Source organism: Capricornis sumatraensis, chromosome 18 (genome assembly GCF_032405125.1).
Source record: "Capricornis sumatraensis isolate serow.1 chromosome 18, serow.2, whole genome shotgun sequence".
Lineage (NCBI taxonomy): Eukaryota > Metazoa > Chordata > Mammalia > Artiodactyla > Bovidae > Capricornis > Capricornis sumatraensis.
The window spans coordinates 48,327,356-48,344,968 of NC_091086.1; the positions used below are offsets into that span (position 1 = coordinate 48,327,356).

General features: G+C 43.5%; 1 protein-coding gene across 1 annotated transcript in view; it reads right to left on the bottom strand.

The window, feature by feature from the left end:
• Window positions 1-17,343, bottom strand: part of PDZD2 (PDZ domain containing 2) — a 263,432-nt gene extending 246,089 nt beyond the window's left edge. Inside the window, exon 1 of the mRNA XM_068990526.1 lies at window positions 16,868-17,343. Within this exon, the coding sequence (XP_068846627.1) occupies window positions 16,868-17,343 (476 nt within the window). The remainder of the gene's footprint in view (window positions 1-16,867) is intronic.
• Window positions 17,344-17,613: the final 270 nt, after the last annotated feature.

The window sequence follows — 17,613 nt, forward strand, 5'->3', positions numbered from 1 at the left end:
ACAGAGGTCCCCACTGTCCTCCTAGTCATCAATCACGACTGCTCTCAGGTCCTAGAGGTTGCACCCTTCCACGGCCAGTTCACACCATGGATATCTGCTTTCCTTCAGGTCAGCTGGAGCATGTCTCCCTGGCTGCCCCTTCTGCCACCAGCCAGAGAACACTCTGCTTTTCAAGGGCTTGTATGATTGGTTCAGGCCCACCCAAATAATCTCCCCCTCTTAAGGTCGACTCTTTATGACATACCTTATCATGGGAGTAAAATTCATCCAGTTCACAGTCCTGGGGCATGTGAGGATGTGTATCAGGTGGGAGTGTGTGGACTCCTGGGGGCCATCTTAGAACCCTGCCTATTGCCACCAGGAAAATAGGCATTGTGTGTGCAGGTCAGAACGGTTCCCAGGACGGGGAGAAGGAAGTGGGAGGGGCTTGGCCTGGGCCTTGAAGGATGGGCCATACTAGAAAAGACAGTATTCTCCTGAGATGGCCTTAGAAACTCAAAACCATGACTCAAGGAAATTTGGGGAAATTAATGGGTAACAATTTCAAACAATATTAGGAAAAGCTTCAGCACTGAGATGGAGGAGGAAGCCAGTACTACTAGACACTACAACATGATCAAAATACTATGTGATAAGCATAAAAATAGACGTACGGATGAGAACAAAAATAGAATGTCCAGAAATAGAAATGTATGTATGTGTGTATGTGTGTCTATCACAATAAATCAAGCCTCACAACTTAAGAAAATTAATTCCTACTAAATGATGTTTGGATAATTACACAGCAATTTAGAAGAGAGACATAAAATTTCCACTATACATCAAAACAAATGTCAGCTAAATTAAATTTTAAATTATCAAGATAAATTTAAAATACAGTTGTGAAAACTGATAGAAGAGAGTTTCAGGTCTTTGAGAAGGCCTAAGATTAAAGAAGTGAAAAGACGATTATAGGAGAAAAAACTCAAACTCATCCATAGAAACAGTTAAAATTTCTATATAGTAATAACAACTAAAAGATTTATTAAAAGATTAAGGGGAATTTTAACTGCAAAGGGATTAAGAAGATTAAGATCTTTATATCCAAATACATGTTCCAGTGCTGAAGATTGAGACTCCAACAGATAGTAGACAAAAGATATGACTAAATGATTTACAAAACAGGTAAAATAAAATAGGAAAAAAAAAACCTAAGGGGAAACAGCCAAATTCTCTGGTCAAATAAATAAATGCAAATTAAAATTAAATAATACAATAAATAAAATAAAACAATAAAAATGATTTAATTAGCTTCATTAATTTCTATTAAATATAATTAAATCATAATACCCAATCCTGAATGATCCTGGTACACTGCACTCACACATTTTTGGTGAGAGTATAATTTGGAAAAGCTATTTGTGAAAAGCAATTTGCCAGAATGTCCTTTGACATAGTACCTTCACTTCAGGGAATCTGTCCTGGGAGGAGGATTCAAAAGGAAAAGTCCTGGTCACAAGCATTTTAAATACAGTGTTACACATAAATATTGAAAAAATGGGAATGACAGAAAGAGCATGCTTACCTAAATTATCGCTAATGACTATGCTTATCAAGACTATTAATTTAGGTGGGTTGACTCTGAAAATATTATGTGAAGAAAGATAATACAGACTTCTGTACATAGTATAATTCAATATTTTAAAAGTATTCCTATGGTATTGGTGAAACTGTGAAAAACTACACTTGTACATACTGTCAGTGGGGATACAATTTAGAGTAATATCTTGGGCAAAACAGTTTGCAGTGATTAAAAAATTTTAATGGGATTTCTTTGAGGATTCCACATCTAGGAATTCATCCTTCACTTAACTGTACATTACAGTACACAGAGACTTGTGAATATAAGATTTACTGCAGAATTGTTGACACAGCAAAGACTGCACAAGGAAAATGCCCATTAATTGGTGACCAGTTAAACAAATCATATTAGAACCCTTTGGTAGAACATTATACAGCTGTTAAAAAGGAGAAAGAAACTATGTTCTTCCTATCTCTAAGATAGGTTTTCAAATTTAAAAAAAAAAAATTAAGATGCAGAACAGCAGGGATAGTGTGCCCCTGTTTGTGCAAAACAGAAATAACACAGAGAACTTGGATATGTTTAGAGAAATCTTGGAAAGATACTCCTAAACTGGTAACAGAGTAGGGCCCTGGGCTATAGCTAGAAACTAGAGAGAGGGGTCTGAACTGAGGATAAATTTCAGTCACTGTCCTTCTATTCTACTTGAATGTTTTGCCATGTTCAAGCATGACTCACCAATGGGAAAATAAGGTAGTCTGAAAAATATATATTGCTGATGAACATAGATGAGATAGAAATAGACAAATCTGTTGAGTTAGGGTGGTAGGGCTACATTCGCGTGGTCACAGATTAAATATTAACATAGAAACATTAAATCAGTTGAGAATTATAGTAGAATTGCAAGTCATTCTTTTCTTTGAAAAGCCACTTCAATGTTATTTTAGTGTTGCCACTGAAATAAACAATGACTAATGTGGGGAGAGGGACTGGGAGCCTGAAACATTAACTAATAGCTTTATAAATATGCTGCTCTGGAATGAATAAAAGGAAAAATAATCAGACAAAGAGAGCTTGCAAAATGGTCCAGGGAGCAGGCAGTTAGCAAGAGGAGGGAGAGCAGCAGGGCCAGGGTATCTGTGCTTGGTGGGGCGGCTGAGCAGGACACCCCATGGTCGGAACTCAGGGGCCACCAGGACAGCAAGTGTGGAGGGACCGGAAAGGTTTAGGTTCATGCCTGCAGAGCCCAAGGAAGCCAGCTCTCTGGAGAGCCAGTCAAGGAGGACTGCTGGGCACTGGACTGATGGGAAACATTTAGATCCCACAAATCTCAAATGAGACGTTTCTGTAGCGGCTAGGGCCAACCTTTATATTGTGAGATGACAACTCTAGAATTGTTAACTTTTATGCTCAGAAAAATTTTAAAAAGATACAAGCATGCACCCCGTGTGTGCGTGTGCAGGCATGTGTGCGTGCTCAATCACTAAGTCATGTCTGACTCTTTGCAACGCCATGAACTGTATGGACAATAGCCTGCCAGTATCCTCTGTCCATACTCGAGTGGGTCACCATTTCCTTTTCCAGGGGAATCTTCCTAACCCCAGGGATCAAATCCATGTTTCCCGAGTTGGCAGGCAGATTCTTTATCTCTGAGCCACTTTGAGAAGCCCATACATACGTAGGGTTGGCCAAAAAGTATGGAAAACCCAAACACACTTTTCAGCCAACCCAATATATACATATACATATGTTTATTTATTAAACATGTACACATACTAGTACATATACACATTATAAAACATATATGTAAAAGCTAAAAATTTAAAATATATACTTAACATGAAGTGCTTAATACTTTAAAATCTTTTTCACCTTTACTAAAATAAATTATACACAGTGAATATTACTTTTAGTTAAAGCTATATAGTTAAATATACTCCAAGGGCTTCAAAAACTTGGCTTAACATTTTGGAATGTGATAATTCACAAGTACGACTTTAAGTTCAAAATAAATGGATGTTGGTTTTAAAGTCTGCCGTAGCTGAAGCTACCTCTCAAGGACAGGGAGACCCAAATGGAAACAGCACATTAGCGGTAGCACGTAATAAAAAGTATTTTTCATTTTGCAGCCCTATCTACCACTTTTGCAAAGGTTTTAGTTAAAATTTTGTGTTAATTTTCAACTTGGAGTTTTCTTTGCCAAGTTATTGGGAGGTACTGTTTTTTTAAAATAATTTTTAACATAAGTTTTGTAAAACTCTATGGAAGATTTAAAAAATAGAAAATTTTGTTCTCAAGATTTCAAATATGTGCCTATGAAACTTTTTGTTGGCATATATAACATTTTGGCAAAAAAAGTAATAAGCATGGAAACATTTCCAAAAATCCATTTTGAAAATGCTCTTTCTATAGCATGAATTTCTTTCAAGTAGTAGTTAGTGCTTTGTTTTATTTTTAATTGGAGTATAATTGCTTTACAATGTTGTATTAGTTTCTGCTGTACAAGGAAGTGAATCAGCTGTAAGTATACATATATACCCTCCCTCTTGAACCTCCCTCCTACCCCACTCCCCATCCCACCCCCCTGCCCAGGTCAAGAAAGAACTGAGCTGAGCTCCGTCTGCTATACAGCAGCTTCCCACTAGCTCTCTATTTCACACATGGTAGTGACCCCCTCCAGGGTTCTTGCCTGGAGAATCCCAAGGACGTAGGAGCCTGGTGGGCTGCTGTCTTTGGGGTCGCACAGTGTCAGACACGACTGCAGTGACTTAGCAGCAGCAGCAGTGTATATATGTCAATCCTACTCTCCCAATTCATCTCATATTCCCCTTCCCCGCCGTGTCCCCATGCCAGTTTTCTACGTCTGTGTCTCTACTCCTGCCCTGCAAACAGGTTCATTTGTACCATCTTTCTAGGTACCATACATATATGTTAATATACCATATTTGCTTTTCTCTTACTTCACTCACTATGACAGGCTCTAGGTCCATCCATATCACTACAAATGACCCAACTTCATTCCTTTTTATGGCTGAGTAATATTCCATTGTATATACATACCACACCTTCTCTATCCATTTATCTGTCGATGGACATTTGGGTTGCTTCCAAATACTTCCTTGTTCATTCTTTCAATATCATCTTTACCTTGGAAAGACAGATTATGTGTGTGTGTGCTTGCAGAAATAGCCTCCAGGAAGCATGCCATTGAAAACTACTTGTTCATAGATAAAGTGGGCAAATTTGAAACAACTGTCTTTTTTGTAGAAGGAAAATACTGCACAGCCATCTTGAAAGCTGAAATACTCTAAATGCTTTGCCTCAAGATAAACATCAGACCTCTACAGAGTAAAACACTTCCACGGTCATTCCCCATCTTAGTACAGAGAAGAATAACAATTCCACTACTTTTAAAAGTCTTATTTTTACAAAATTAACCAAACTGATGACATTCTTTAGCATTTTTGGCACTTCTGACTTTAGCTTCTTTGCTGTCTCAACTTTCCTAGGACCAATGCAGTGAATCACTTTCATGTTCTGGCCTATTTTTATAACCTTACCCTGAATTTAAAATTTGAATCAAAGCAGCTGTTACCTTATATAATTTCTCCACAAAGCATTATTTTAACTAAAGAAGTCATTGCCTTTTGAAAATATATCTTTTCTGGTACCTCTTTTCTTTAGTGACTCACGAATAAGTAGGTGTCCTATCACATTACGGAAGCAGAACTAAGCAAATACCCTTATTTGGAACATGTGAGAATCAGCGATGCTTTATTTCCAGCCACAGAGCGAACTGCCACAAGGCAAACTGTTTCTTTAAAACTTCAGCAAGGTTTCTGTGCACCTTCCAGCAAAATTTGCTGACAAAATTGGGCATTTTATGGTATAGCTATATTGTTTTCCATATATTATTTTAGCTGTTTAAAAAACTGCATCAGTAAGAATGAATGTTTTCCTCATGGTGTGTGACTTTTTGCCGTAAGCAATTAAGTAAAAAGAAATTTCAAAGAGGCTCTTAAAATATTCAGTTTAGTAAAATTCTGGACTAGATTTAGCACTGCATAGTTTTTAACATTGCTAAAACATTTAACATTATTTGTATTCATGTGGTTGATATTTAGATTTTAAATATCTTGCTAATTATCATGGCCTTATACCATCATTAGGGATTATCTCAAGACACAATCTATGCTTATGGTGAAGTTTTTCTTTAATAACAGAGCCTGGAAATTTGTATTTCACATAGTCTTTCAAAAGCTTCGACCTTTAATTTTTTTGTCTGATTTCTTGTCAATCTGAATAGACTGTCATTGGTTTAACTTAAAATGTGATTGAGCACATATCAGCAGTAAAGCAAGGGTCAACCCAGCCATTTTCTTATGGTTTGCTTGTACCTGCATTGATTATTTTTAATCTTCTTTTTTAGCCCCTCAAGAATTTTAGTTTATCTGTTCATTTGGTAAAGTTAATTTAAATCCAACAAAATACGTACTTTAATTCATAAGCCTACTTCTCTGAGTGAGCCTACATAAACTACAGATCCTTGAAATGAGTTAAAAGTGAATTAATCAATGAGCAGGCCTTTGTGGGTCACAATCTCTTCCCTCAGGATATGTCACATAACACATAGGACATGGGACCCTCCTAGAGTCTGACATACAGATTAAGGATACCAATGTCAACTCATATCTAAAATATTAGCCAAGCTCAATTTCTTATTTTTTTTAAGATAAAAATATGTCCTAAGAGGTTAATATCTTTTCCCCTTCCCCCATGGATCTTCTCATCCCACCTGGATGACGAACTTTCTAGAGCAAGAACCAGTTCCAGTGACTACCACTGATGCCCTCTCTGCCTATTCTGCTGGGTCAGACAGGGACCTCCCAGCAATGCACATGCAGACTAAATAAAACCTTTGAGTCAGGGGAAACCCTCCAGACTTGCCGTGCAGTTTTACAGAGACCTGTACTTAATGGAGCTTGAGTTTTTAAAGACACTTACTTCCTCTTCCCCTGATAATAGTTCAGACCTCCTTCAGGGACATTTGTGAAAGTATATCTGTGTCCCCAAAGGTCGAAAGTTTCATAATAAATCCCAGCCCCATTTAAATGGACTAGCCTTCAAGTCCAGCTTAAGGGCACAGCAAACACACACTTCAGCTTGGGAAAAAGCCTAGCCCACCATCTCCCTCTGCCATCCCCCAGACCTGGAAAGGCTAAATTTAAGCCCAAGAGATGTTATAAATGATAGAATCATTCTTTTTCTGGTGGGATAAGCCAGCTAATTAGACTATCGCTGATATCCCCGCCTCCAGCTGTCTGTGACCCAGAGGTACAAAAGACCCAGATACTCACACCTTTGGTTGTTGCTCTGTCCATTTCAACATTGGAAAGCCCCGTCATCCAAAATGCCACTAACAGTGACATCTCCACATCATTTATTTTAAATAGCATAACAACTCACACTCTCAAAATCTTTGGAGAAAGACAAAGAAGAATCTCACGAAGATATCTATGTAGCTTTTGAAAACCCATGTTTTGTGCTGTGGGCTTAGTCACTTGGTCGTGTCTGACTCTTTGCAAACTCACGGACAGTAGCTCACCAGGCTCCTCTGTCCTTGGGGCTTCTCCAGGCAACAATACTGGAGTGAGTTGCCATGCCCTCCTCCAGGGGATCTTCCCGATGCAGGGATCGAATCCAGGTCTCCTGCATTGCAGGCCGATTCTTTACTATCTGAGCCAGCAGGGAAGCCTAAGAGTACTGGAGTCCTATCCCTTCTCCAGGGCATCTTTCCAACCCAGGAATTGAGCCAGGGTCTCCTGCATTGCAGGCAGATTCTTTACCAGCCAAACTACCAGGGGAGCCCCATGTTTTATCATAAATTGCAAAAAACATACACTGCACATACACACGCATATGTGTCCTGATAATATCAGATTTTATTGTCCCCTACAAGCAGGCAGCAACCACTAGGTGGACCCCAAAACACAGGGATTCAAGTCTTTGAACCTCTGGGTTTGGCAAACAGCTTAATTAGGGACATCTAAGCCAGGCCATGTGGTCATCTGTCTCCATTCCAGAAGACCAAAGAGGGACAAGGGCTGAAACAGGTGCTGAAGCTTGGACAATCACCTTTAGAAAAAAAAAAAAAACCTCTTCAGGGCATCTGGTGCTCAAAATGAAAGAATAAAAATATTTATCACTCATTTAATATCTGGACCTAAAATGAAGTAGGAGTCAAAATTCTTGAAAATGGCCCCAGAGTGTCCAGAGAGAGAAGGATATGAAGTCAGGCTGGTAGCACTATGATCACACTGAGATGCTCCCAGCATTTCTTTCTCTTTCTGGTTTACAGTTACAACGATTCTCAAAAGTACAGCTAAGAGTTTCAAAGCGAGTGTCTCAAGTAGAATACTTGGGTTTTCCATCTCCCATGGTTGAAATCAGTCCCCCAGTAGCAGCTCTGATGGGCTACCAAGAGAAGCAGGTTACTGGGCTGAAGTTAAAGAGCATCTCTGAATGGAGCTCTGCAACCTCTTTAAATCATAGAAAGTGGCTCTTTTAATGTAATCTCTCCCCTCATAAGAACAGACCCAGGGAGGGGATATATATATATATATAAATAAAATTATGACTGATAGATATTAATCAGTATAATTATATAATACATATTATTTTAATATATATTATATAACCATATAAATAATATTATATAATATACATATAAAATTATACATAAATATATAAATAACATATTTATATGCATATTATATATATATTTATTCACATTGTAGTGTGGCAGAGACCACTACAACATTGTAAAGCAATTACCCTTCAATTTAAAAACAAACAAACCTTGAAAATATGCTCTGTAAGTGGCCCTGGAGTTACCTACAGGCTGTGATTGAGGGTGCACAAAGACGCTAGGCTTCTGAAGGAATCCACCCCATTGGCTTTGCCTGCTACTCACCCTCCCCTGAGGCTTTCTGATTCCAGACTTGAGTTGGGCTGGGGACTGACAACGTCCCCCCACCATCTGTCACCAAGAGCTAAGCACGAATAGGTTTATCAGGTCAGCTACTTGTCTACTTGTAGGGGACAAGGGCTCTGAGTGTAGTGGGGAGGGGTTGCCCCGGGGGGAGCCAGGATGGGGCACCTCTTGGGGGCAGCACGAGGAGACCGGGCACCCAGAGGAGGGGAATGGTGCTTGAGTCACCTTCTACTTAGGGATGGCTCAGATGTTCCCATTCTAGAAGAGAGCTCTGTAGGCTGGAAACATCCTAACGGCGCAGCTGAGAAACCCGCACAGCCTAATAATAAGCTTGACTAAAGCTCCTTAGTGGCGTGCTTGATTTCAACCACAAGGTGGCAGGCGATGGCAGAGGATGGTCCACAGCCTTGCCCAGAAAGCGTGTGGAAGACCTGAGCGAAAGCTCAGTCCGATGGCCATCACTTACACACCGATGAAGCTGCTAAGAGTTAAACTCTTGTTGAGAAGGAAGGTTCTAGATGTAACTACAATCCGTTTAGAGAATGGATGTAGAAATATGCAGGAAAATGTGATTTTCAATTTGTATCTTACAACCAACAGTAAAGTGCAAAAAAAAAAAAAAATCTAATTTCATTGGTTACTATAGTGTTGAATAAAAAGTTCTAGAATTTGAGTCAGAGGCCCTGAATTCTGGTCCTTGCTCTTGACCCCAGGAAACCTCCTCCCAGAACCTTAGTTTCCTGCTCGGTACAATGAGAAAATAGGACTTGGATGAAATCTGGGCTGCCTTCCAGAAAGTATGACATGAAATGAAACAGCACGTGGGGGAAGCAGGCAGAGAAGAATGAAGTGGGCATGAATGTAAGGCCCTTGCAACGCTCCATCGACGCCGCATCCTTGGGGAATGGGCTGTTCCACTTGATGAAGTTTCCAGATAATTGAATTTTAAATGCTGAAACTTGTTTTCCTTTTAACCTTCCGTAATGGAAATCTCTCAGAAGTGTATTACACGCTTCTCTGGCTCCTTAAATGGCAAACTGAATATAATTTAACCTTTCCTGAACGTTCTAGGTCATCAGGATGACTACCTCTTCCTATATATACAGTCTCCAATAGAGTCCTGGGTGCCTATGGGCATATTCAGGTAGGCAGGAGGACCCTTGTGTGTAATGGCGCCAGAGACTACATTATAAAGCTATAATCGGCAATTCTTCCTTCTTGCAGTCTCCTTCATCACTACCTGCAGTCATTTCTCCAAGTAACACCTTCTAGCAGCCTCCTGACACTCTGTTTAAAATCTGCTATAACCTAGAGAGAACTCGGGGTTGCCATGGGTAACCAGAGTCTGAGCTTGTAACAACCCTAAATTTAATTTTACACACAATTTAAAGGCAGTGGTACTGAGCTGAAGGTTACCTCTGGCCAGGGCTGACATCCAGCTAGTCAGCCCAGGAGTAATTCTCCTGTCTCAGCTGGCCAATGGCCCTAAGCTCCCCGGGTCCTCCTGCCAGCCCAGTACCCTGGCCCCTCTCCGTGGACCATGTATGTATCTCACACCTTAGTAACTCAAAGGTGCAGTCTGGCCCTGAGGGGCTCCAGGACCCTCTCCTGCAGGCACCAGCATCGTTTCCTACAGGCTGATACCCACACCATTACAGGTCACTCAGAGTTTGAATATTACCCTGATTTCCGGGTTGAAGATTACTCTTTTTTCCTGCTGCGCAAACTCCTAGAGTTTTAGGCTCTTCTCTGCCCTTTAAGGGCTTCCCTGGTGACTGAGAGGGTAAAGAATCCATCTGCAATGCCAGAGACCTAGGTTCGATCCCTGGGTTGGGAAGATCCCCTGGAGGAGGGCATGCAACCCACTCCAGTATTCTTGCCTGGAGAATCCCCATGGACAGAAGAGCCTGGGGGGCTACAGTCCATGGGGGCGTTGCACAGAGTCAGACACGACCGAGCAACTAAGCACGCACACAGATGCTGCCCTTCAAACTCAAAGGCCTTTTCTTAGTTCAGGCTGTGCCCTGGGTTCAGGTCACCTGAGGCCAACCAGGAAGAATGTGAAAAGCTACCTTTGACTGGAGATCGACATGTGCCAGAGGCCTATTCAGGACATCAAGTAAATCTTATCTCACCCACTAAACGACCCTGCTGGGGACAGCATCAGCCTCGCGTGGCTGAGGTCATTCGCCCACACGGCCAGCACGCGGGTCTAGAAGCCAGATCCGCCTCGCCCAGGCCCTTGCGTTCTCTGCACTGTGCTGCCCTGCTCATATTCACTCATGTACCAAACAGTCCAGTTGAGTTTGATACCCTGAAAAAATACATTTTCAGTGGAACATGGGCCCTTCTACTCTTCAGAAAAGGCTACTTGTTTTTGTTTTGGTGTGTGGGTTGTATTTTAATTAATTCCACATCTTGTTACCAATTTGGAACAATCTGTCCTCAGGGAACAGATCTGGTTTACTTATAGAAAGCTAGGGGAGGGAGGGATGGTGGAGGGGAGGGACTGGGGTTACAAAGTATTCCTTGTAGGAAATAATGTAAAAAAATCTTCCCAGTTCTCCCTTCACCAAAAAGATATAAATAGAACATTCCAGAAAACCTCATCTTCCCCAGAGTAGGTATGATAGACTTGCAAACAAAAGCTTTCCTCCATGTGTTTACCAGCCATGCCTGCAAGATGCGGCATGTGACAGCACCCACTACTGGTACCCCTCCCCACCTCAGAAAGTTCTCAAGAAGTTCACTCCACCGTGAATCAAAAGAATGAGGGGCTCCCAGAGCTACTCGGGGAGCCTGGAAGCAAACTGCAGACCTTGGGAGTGTCAGTCAGGGAGAGAGCAGAATGGGGTCTGAGGTTTGGGGATAAGTTTGGGATGCTCTCAGGTTGAGCTCTGAAAATGGTTCTAGGGGTGCAGATGGGTGTCAGACCCATGGCCGTGAATCCTGTGCTCTTCCTGCAGGGATGATCTTTCCAAACTGGCCCTAAGCTAATTTTTAAAATAAGCCAACCGTGAGCTCATCTTCTACATTTTGCACCTGCTCCTCCCACACTTAACCCACACACGATTTCAGAGTGTCCTCTTCCAAAAACAACCACAGTGCTCTAAAGTTTCCAGAGTGACCTTGTCAGGGAGGAAATTGTTTGAATAACTGACCAGCCGTAGGTGACAGGGTCGAAATATCACGTGTGTTAGTTTGCTAGAGCTGTCACAGAAAAGCACCACAAACCAAGTAGCCGAAGCAACAAAAATTTGTCTTTTAGTTCTGGCACTAAAAGTCCAAGATCAAGGTGTTGGCAGAGCTACACTCCCTCTGAGTATGGGAGAAATATCTGTTCCAGGTCCCTCTCTTGTTGTTGTTGTTCAGTCACTAAGTACTGTCCAACTCTTTATGACCCCACAGACCCTACAGAACTTCTTAACTTCTGGTAGATCCTTGTCTTGTGGCAGCCTGACCCCAGCCTTCACATGACATTCTCCTTGTGTGCATGTCTGTGTCCCCAGATCTGCCTTTTATATAAGGATGCTGATCATACTGGACCAGGGGACCCTATTCCCATAGGGCCTCATCTTCACTAAATACATCTGCAGCAACCCTACTTCCAAATAAAGCCACATTCTCAGGTACTGGGTGGAGAGGAGGATAGGTGAACTCGCAAAAGGTGAATCCGGAGAGGCATGACACATAATTCAACCCATAACATCATCTAAGGGATTTTTGAATTCAACATCAAATTCAAGAGAAGGGGCAGAATGGCTTGCCCCCAAAGCGTGCCTCTTATTATAATTCCAAGTGATATTCCAACTTGTCATGTTGGTGGGGGGATAGGGAAATTAGCGTGTTGACACCTGAAATCTGTTGCTTACAAGTAATGGTGAATATACAGTCACTGAAGGGGCTGTCTGCAGAGGGGGAGAGAGGTACACTGGGGTTTCTGCAGAACCAAATTCCCACTCACCACTTTTTTAGGACAAAACCTACATAGGTATGTGGGGAAATCTGGTGCTGAAGCAAACAGTTAAGTTACAAAGAGTGAAAAAGGGCATCTTGAGAACATTCAAAACACTTTCAGCTCCTTGACACTTAATCTCAAAGTGCTTCTAGTCCTCAAGTTCAGGCTAGATGTAAGTTTGCCAAAGGAAGTTTATATGAAAATTGAGCTCCTTACATAAGAGATGGCAGGGGAGAACAGGGGGTGGCTTCTGTTTTCCTTGTCTATTTGGGTAAGTGAAAGCCTTAGCATTTGTTCTTGTCACTTACCACCCTTTTGTCTCTGATTATGTCGAGGAGGTACTTTGTGAAGCTGTAAACCATCCATGAAATTGAGCACCAGACGGCATGACAAGGACCTGAGATTTGAGGTGGTATAGGACAGGGCTCAAGAGCACAGACTGTGCCAGCGGCTAGGCTGACGTTCAGGCTGTGGTGGCAGCTAGGCTCAAGTTCACAGTTGGTTCTGCCTCTTTCTCAGGTGACCTTGTGTAAGCCGAATGCCCTCTCTGTGGTAAAGGTTCTCATTTAAAGCTGTCCCTTACAGAGTTGGGCTCCTGTTCATACTCAGCCAATTCAGACCCTTTGCAAGCCTATGAACTGTAGCCCACCAGGCTCCTCTGTCCATGGAATTCTCCAGGCAAGAATATTGGAGTGGGTTGCCATTTCCTTCTCCAAGTGATCTTCCTAACCCAGGGACCAAACCCTGGTCTCCTGCATTGCAGGCAGATTCTTTACCATCTGAGCCACGGGGTAAGCCCTTATATAGAGTTGTAGTAGATATTAAATGACAGTGGCAGTAGAGAGTCCCTAGAGCCATAACTCTTCAATAAATGGTTTTTGTTATAATTCATGCCAGTAAAGTAATGCTCAAAATTCTCCAAGCCAGGCTTCAGCAATACGTGAACTGTGAACTTACAGATGTTCAAGCTGGTTTTAGAAAAGGCGGAGGAACCAGAGATCAAATTGCCAACATCTGCTGGATCATAAAAAAAGCAAGAGAGTTTCAGAAAAACATCTATTTCTGCTTTATTGACTATGCCAAAGCTTTTGACTGTGTGGATCCCAATAAACTGTGGAAAATTCTGAAAGAGATGGGAATACCAGACCACCTGAACTGCCTCTTGAGAAACCTATATATGCAGGTCAGGAAGCAACAGTTAGAACTGGACATGGAACAACAGACTGGTTCCAAATAGGAAAAGGAGTACGTCAAGGCTGTATATTGTCACCCTGCTTATTTAACTTCTATGCAGAGTACATCATGAGAAACGCTGGGCTGGAAGAAACACAAGCTGGAATCAAGATTGCCAGGTGAAATATCAATAACCTCAGATATGCAGATGACACCACCCTTATGGCAGAAAGTGAAGAGGAACTCAAATGCCTCTTGATGAAAGTGAAAGAGAGTGAAAAAGTTGGCTTAAAGGTCAACATTCAGAAAATGAAGATCATGGGATCTGGTCCCATCACTTCATGGGAAATAGATGGGGAAACAGTGGAAACAGTGTCAGGCTTTATTTTGGGGGGACTCCAAAATCACTGCAGATGGTGACTGCAGCCATGAAATTAAAAGACACTTACTCCTTGGAAGAAAAGTTATGACCAACCTAGATAGCATATTGAAAAGCAGAGACATTACTTTGCCAACAAAGGTCCATCTAGTCAAGGCTATGGTTTTTCCAGTGGTCATGTATGGATGTGAGAGTTGGACTGTGAAGAAGGCTGAGCGCCAAAGAATTGATGCTTTTGAACTGTGGTGTTGGAGAAGACTCCTGAGAGTCCCTTGGACTGCAAGGAGATCCAACGAGTCCATTCTAAAAGAGATCAGCCCTGGGTGTTCTTTGGAAGGAATGATGCTAAAGCTGAAACTCCAGTACTTTGGCCACCTCATGCGAAGAGCTGACTCATTGGAAAAGACTTCGATGCTGGGAGGGATTGGGGGCAGGAGGAGAAGGGGCCGACAGAGGATGAGATGGCTGGATGGCATCACTAACACGATAGACATGAGTCTGAGTGAACTCTTGGAGTTGGTGATGGACAGGGAGGCCTGGCGTGCTGCGATTCATGGGGTCGCAATGAGTCGGACACGACTGAGCGACTGAACTGAACTGAACTGATGCCAGAGAACTAAGGAGGCAATCCTGAAAAATCAACCCAGTCTTTTTCTCTCCTGTCTTGTGAATGTCCTGGTTGTTCTGGGCACTGGGAGACCAGGACTCCAGGAGCCCTTGTCTCATTGCCTGATTCCCTTTTATAATGTCTTGAAGACTAAGCAGAGGGTTTTGGCCTTCTCCTTCTTCCACGCCTATACTCGAGGACCATCTTTCACCTAGCCCTTCATCACCTGGCCTACACAAAACAGCCCCTTAGAGAAGGGAATTTCAGAGCCGTGACTATTGCCTAGTGAGAAAGTTTTGTTTGGAGGATTTACTCCCTTAGCCATGGAAAATATTCAGAGCCCAGGAGTACACTGGCTGTTCCCTTAGTTCCTTTATTCTTGATGCTCTGGCATTTGGAGACTTGATCCTGGAGAGACTGCCCCTCCTATCCATCAGGGGCAGCTAATTCCTAGAGCTAGCAAACAACTCTCTTGAGGAGTGCGCCTGTGATATCAATAATACTAACCAACCAGTCCAGAGCCCAGATCCCAACTGTCTATTTTAACCAACTCTCACATATCATGCCTGGAGAAGAAACGGCAACCCACTCCAGTATTCTTTCCTAGAGAATCCCATGGACAGAAGAGCCAGGCAGGCTACAGTCCACGTGGTCGCAAGAGTCAGACGCAACTTAGCAACTAAACCACCACCAGCACCACCACATATCAAGTCTCTATTCCCCTGTCTAAATTAGCCGGGGTCAGGTACTGGACAACTGGAGACCACCCCTATAGCTCAGAGCTGGCTGAAATTACTAAAGCTGTCCTCTCCTAAGGTTCCTCAGTGTGCCTACCGCGTCTCACCCAGCCTCTCTCTGGAAACCCCTAATAAAGGCTTTGGACCCTGTTCCCCCCTCCCACCCTCAGCCTCCTACCAGGGCTGGTGCCTCCCCCTGTGGCTCTGCACACAGTGGTGTGCCTCCTGCCTCTAGGCACCTGGGGTATAAACTCCTTCCTTCGTGACAGTTGTTCCTCTGTCTGCATGTCTTACCATACTTGGCTAAAAAAATACTGGGTGCATCTTAGAACACCCACAGGCCTATTTCCTATTTCACGAGTCTGAGCAAACTCTGGGAGACAGTGGAGGACAGGGAAGCCTGGCGAGCTGCAGTCCATGGGGTTGCAAAGAGTCGAACATGACTGGGCGACTGAACAGCAACAAAGAGTGTCATTGTATACCTGAGGCGTCCGGCCACACCAGATAGTTTATGCTAATAATGTGATCTCTGGTGGGGGCCTCAGACCATGTACTATTAGTTTGATTTCTGGAAGGACTGGATACTTAGTTACAAAGGTCAGCTACACAGGCTTGGGGTGTCTAGGTGACTAACTAACCCCCATATATGTTGTTGTCACACGCTGTTGCTGGGAGAATTGAGTACTTCTGTATAACTCTACCAGGAGAGGACAACTGGAAGCTTGCTCCTGGTCTCTCCTGGATTCTATGTGCCTTTGTTGATTTTAATCTGATTGCTTTCATTGTAATAAAACTATAACCATGAGTATAATAGCTTTTCTGAGTTCTGTGAGTTCTCCTAGTGAATCATAGAAGCTGAAGGTGGTCTTGGGGACCATAATTCACTCAAGAAACAACAAAACTGTCCAACCATAACTTACTGCCATGGTAAGTGGCCACATGGGTAGAAAACAGAAACAAGTTCATTGAGATGAGATCCAAGGGGATCTTCCCAGGACAAGGAAACGGCAGGGTGGTAGTCTAAAGACATTTCTCAGCATCTCAAGAGCCTTCTGAATTGTGAGTTGGTGGCAAAGGTCATAGGGACAGGCAGATGGAAACATACCCAGGACCCAATCTATGGCCTTCCGGTTGGAAGTAAGATGCTGGCTTGAGTAGAAAAGAGGGTCTAACTCAATGTAATATTTCTCATCCTCTTATCATGTACTGTTTCTTTTCTTTCTTACCCCAAGTTTCGAAAAAAAAGGAAAAACTCTGAGCCTGAGTCTTCTAAGAGAGAATGACGCAAAACAAACATATAAATACCACAAAATCTCAAGAGTGTGCAGTTTCCCTTCATAGGATAAATGCTGTTGGCTTCTCCCCACAGGAGGACCCGCAGCCCTCAGCATCAGGCATAAGTGAGCCACAAGGGTCCCACATCCGCCCCCCACTGCCGGCTGGTGCTCCCCCACTCACCTGGCCCCACTGACATCAACTCCGACCATCAGCTGCCCGTTCAGCGAGAGGATCTCGTCCCGCAGGCGCACCTTCCCACTCTTCCCGGCCGGGCTGTTCTTCCTCAGCTCCGTCACCCAGATGCAGCCCACATCTAGCACAGGGCCCTGGTGGGTTTTTCTCTTCTTGCCTCCTCTGCGCTTTTCCCCATAGTCCCCAAACACAGGGATGTTCCCAAAACTGAGGCCCACAGTCTCCGCGTCCTCCAGCTCCTTGGTGAGGTACACCGTGCAGATCTCCATCCCAGGGGGGCTGCGGTCGGGCTGGATGGAGCTCTCATCCACAGCGAAGTTCAGCCTGATGTACTCCTGCAGTTTCTGGATGGCTGCCTGGCAGAGGCGCTGCTCCGGGCCATCCCCGCCCTCCCGTAGGCTGTTCTGCAGCCACTGGTAGAGGAGGGGCAGGTGCAGCCCGGCATTGTCCTGGGTGATGGGCATGGTGCTCACTCCCGGGCGCCAGCATCACGAAAGGACCTGCTCCTGAGGGCCAGGCCCCACAGGGCCCCAAGTCCCTCGGGAACGCGGGCTGTTGTCTGCTCGGCCTGCGTTCATGTTCAGGCTGGCAGACAAGCCTGAGGAACTCCTCCTCCAGTCCAGGCTGTTTGCTTTGGCAAGAGGAGGACGGTTCACAATCAGAGCAACAGGGAAACAATCACTGGGCCCGGAGCGTCAATGAGGAAAGGAAGGAAGTGTCCGACCAGTCCCTGC